Source organism: Empidonax traillii, unplaced genomic scaffold (genome assembly GCF_003031625.1).
Source record: "Empidonax traillii isolate 1590-97213 ecotype Southwest subspecies unplaced genomic scaffold, ASM303162v1 scaffold111:size2041728, whole genome shotgun sequence".
NCBI lineage: Eukaryota > Metazoa > Chordata > Aves > Passeriformes > Tyrannidae > Empidonax > Empidonax traillii.
Window position 1 is genome coordinate 2,035,859 of NW_020955304.1, and position 1,703 is coordinate 2,037,561.

Here is a 1,703-nt window from a genome sequence, read left to right on the forward strand (position 1 = left end):
TGTGTTTTTAGAGCAACAAAAGGGGATTTATGTCCACCTACCTAACTGATCCCTCTTCCCAGCAATCTGCCCCCACAGCTCACCAAACAGCATTCCTGCAGCCTGTGTGCCACTAGCTGTGCACTGCAGGACAAGGGGAATGCACAGGCTCCAAGGGCAAAGGAAAAAGAGGGAAATCTGTGTCTGTGCCGATGAGAGAGCGCAGTTACAGGAAAGGAGGGGCAAAGCAGGCCTGGGGCATGACAATTCAGTAAATAAAAGGTGTTTCTTTGGCTGAGGAGAGGGCTGGCATTGTAAAGCACTGTCAGAGGAGCTCTACAGACACGTGGGATGGTTACTCACATCTTCCTCCGTGTCTTCACCTTGCATTGTTCCCACCACCCGTGTGCCGGCCCTTCCTGCAGGAGCAAAGACAATCACCATCAAACCTGGCTCGTGGTTACAGTGGGGCAGAAGGAAGGATAAAGCTCAGAGTTTACATTTTAAGGACAAGTCAAATGGCAGTGAGAGGATGAGATCCCAGTGCAAATAAAGTCCCCCCCTTGTTAAGCCTTCAGAGCTCAGGAGATGGCAGAAGAGGATGTGTCTGGATTTCAGTCAGGATAATATTTGCAGAGCTACCTTAGAACAGTTCTGACAGGACAAGAGGCAAGAGACACATTAAGAAACAAGAAATTCTCTCTGAACAAAAGAAATCACTTTTTTTTTTTTATTATGAGGGTGGTCAAACACTGGAACAAAGTTGCCTAGAGAAGCTGTGGAGTTATTCATGGAGATATTCAGAACCCAACTGGATGTGGTCCTGGAAAATCAGCTCAAACCTCCCTTTTGAGCAGAGGGGTTGGACTCCACGAGCTTTGGAGCAAGGTCCCCTCCAACCCCATTGACAGCCGTGCTGTGACCATCCCATTTCACCATCTGTTTATCCCCTGCCATCCCCACCTCCCTCTATGCCACGCAGGGATTGTTCCAATCTAGACAATCTTTACTGTTTTTAGCATGAAAACAAAGCAGCTTTAAAATATATCCTGGCAAACCTCTTTTATACCTCCCAAAGCACAGATGATGGCAGGTCCCTTCTGTGCCACGCAGATTGATCTGAGTTAGTGGTAGGAAAAAGCTGCCTAACTCATCCACAACTCACCAAAACCCTTTGTTGCATCAAGGCAAACAATTTAAAGGATTTTATGTCTTTAGATAAAAAGCAGTGTCTTCTGTCAGTTGGGCAGTGGAGATGGAATGGTAAGATTCCACCTTATAGCTTAAGACAAAAGATCTGTCTTCAACCTTGGAGATTTTTCTCTAATTTATGCAAGATTAAATAATATAAATTTGAAGCTGATTACAACTGACATCATTAGACAACAACAGAGCCCTATTTCTGCCCAGCCTACAGACGGCTCCACGAGTCCCAAAACTACAATTTTGCTCTGTAGAAGGCTCAGCATGAAGTGTAAAATTGAGAATATTACCCCAAAAGGAGAAAGCTGCAGGGAGCTCCTAAAATAAGACAAAGCTGAGAGAGATCCTGAAGAGAAAAGAAAATCAAGGTATCACATAAGGAGAGTTGATGGAAGTGGGCAGTTCAAAATGCCACGGGAAGAGCTCAGGGATTTCTCACAGAATGCCTGCAGGATGCTGCTCTTCCAGGACATCCCATGAGCACCTCACTACTCACACCTGGAAGAACAGGAGAATCAGTT

General features: G+C 45.6%; 1 protein-coding gene across 2 annotated transcripts in view; it reads right to left on the reverse strand.

Annotated features, from left to right (window-relative positions):
* Positions 1-431, reverse strand: part of CLUAP1 (clusterin associated protein 1) — a 2,731-nt gene extending 2,300 nt beyond the window's left edge. The window contains exon 1 of one of the 2 annotated variants that reach the window (XM_027882811.1): positions 343-431. In XM_027882811.1, the coding sequence (XP_027738612.1) occupies positions 343-423 (81 nt within the window). In that variant the 5' untranslated portion in view covers positions 424-431. The remainder of the gene's footprint in view (positions 1-342) is intronic. The other variant, XM_027882810.1, reaches the window with a different exon arrangement.
* Between the last annotated feature and the right edge of the window lie 1,272 nt (positions 432-1,703).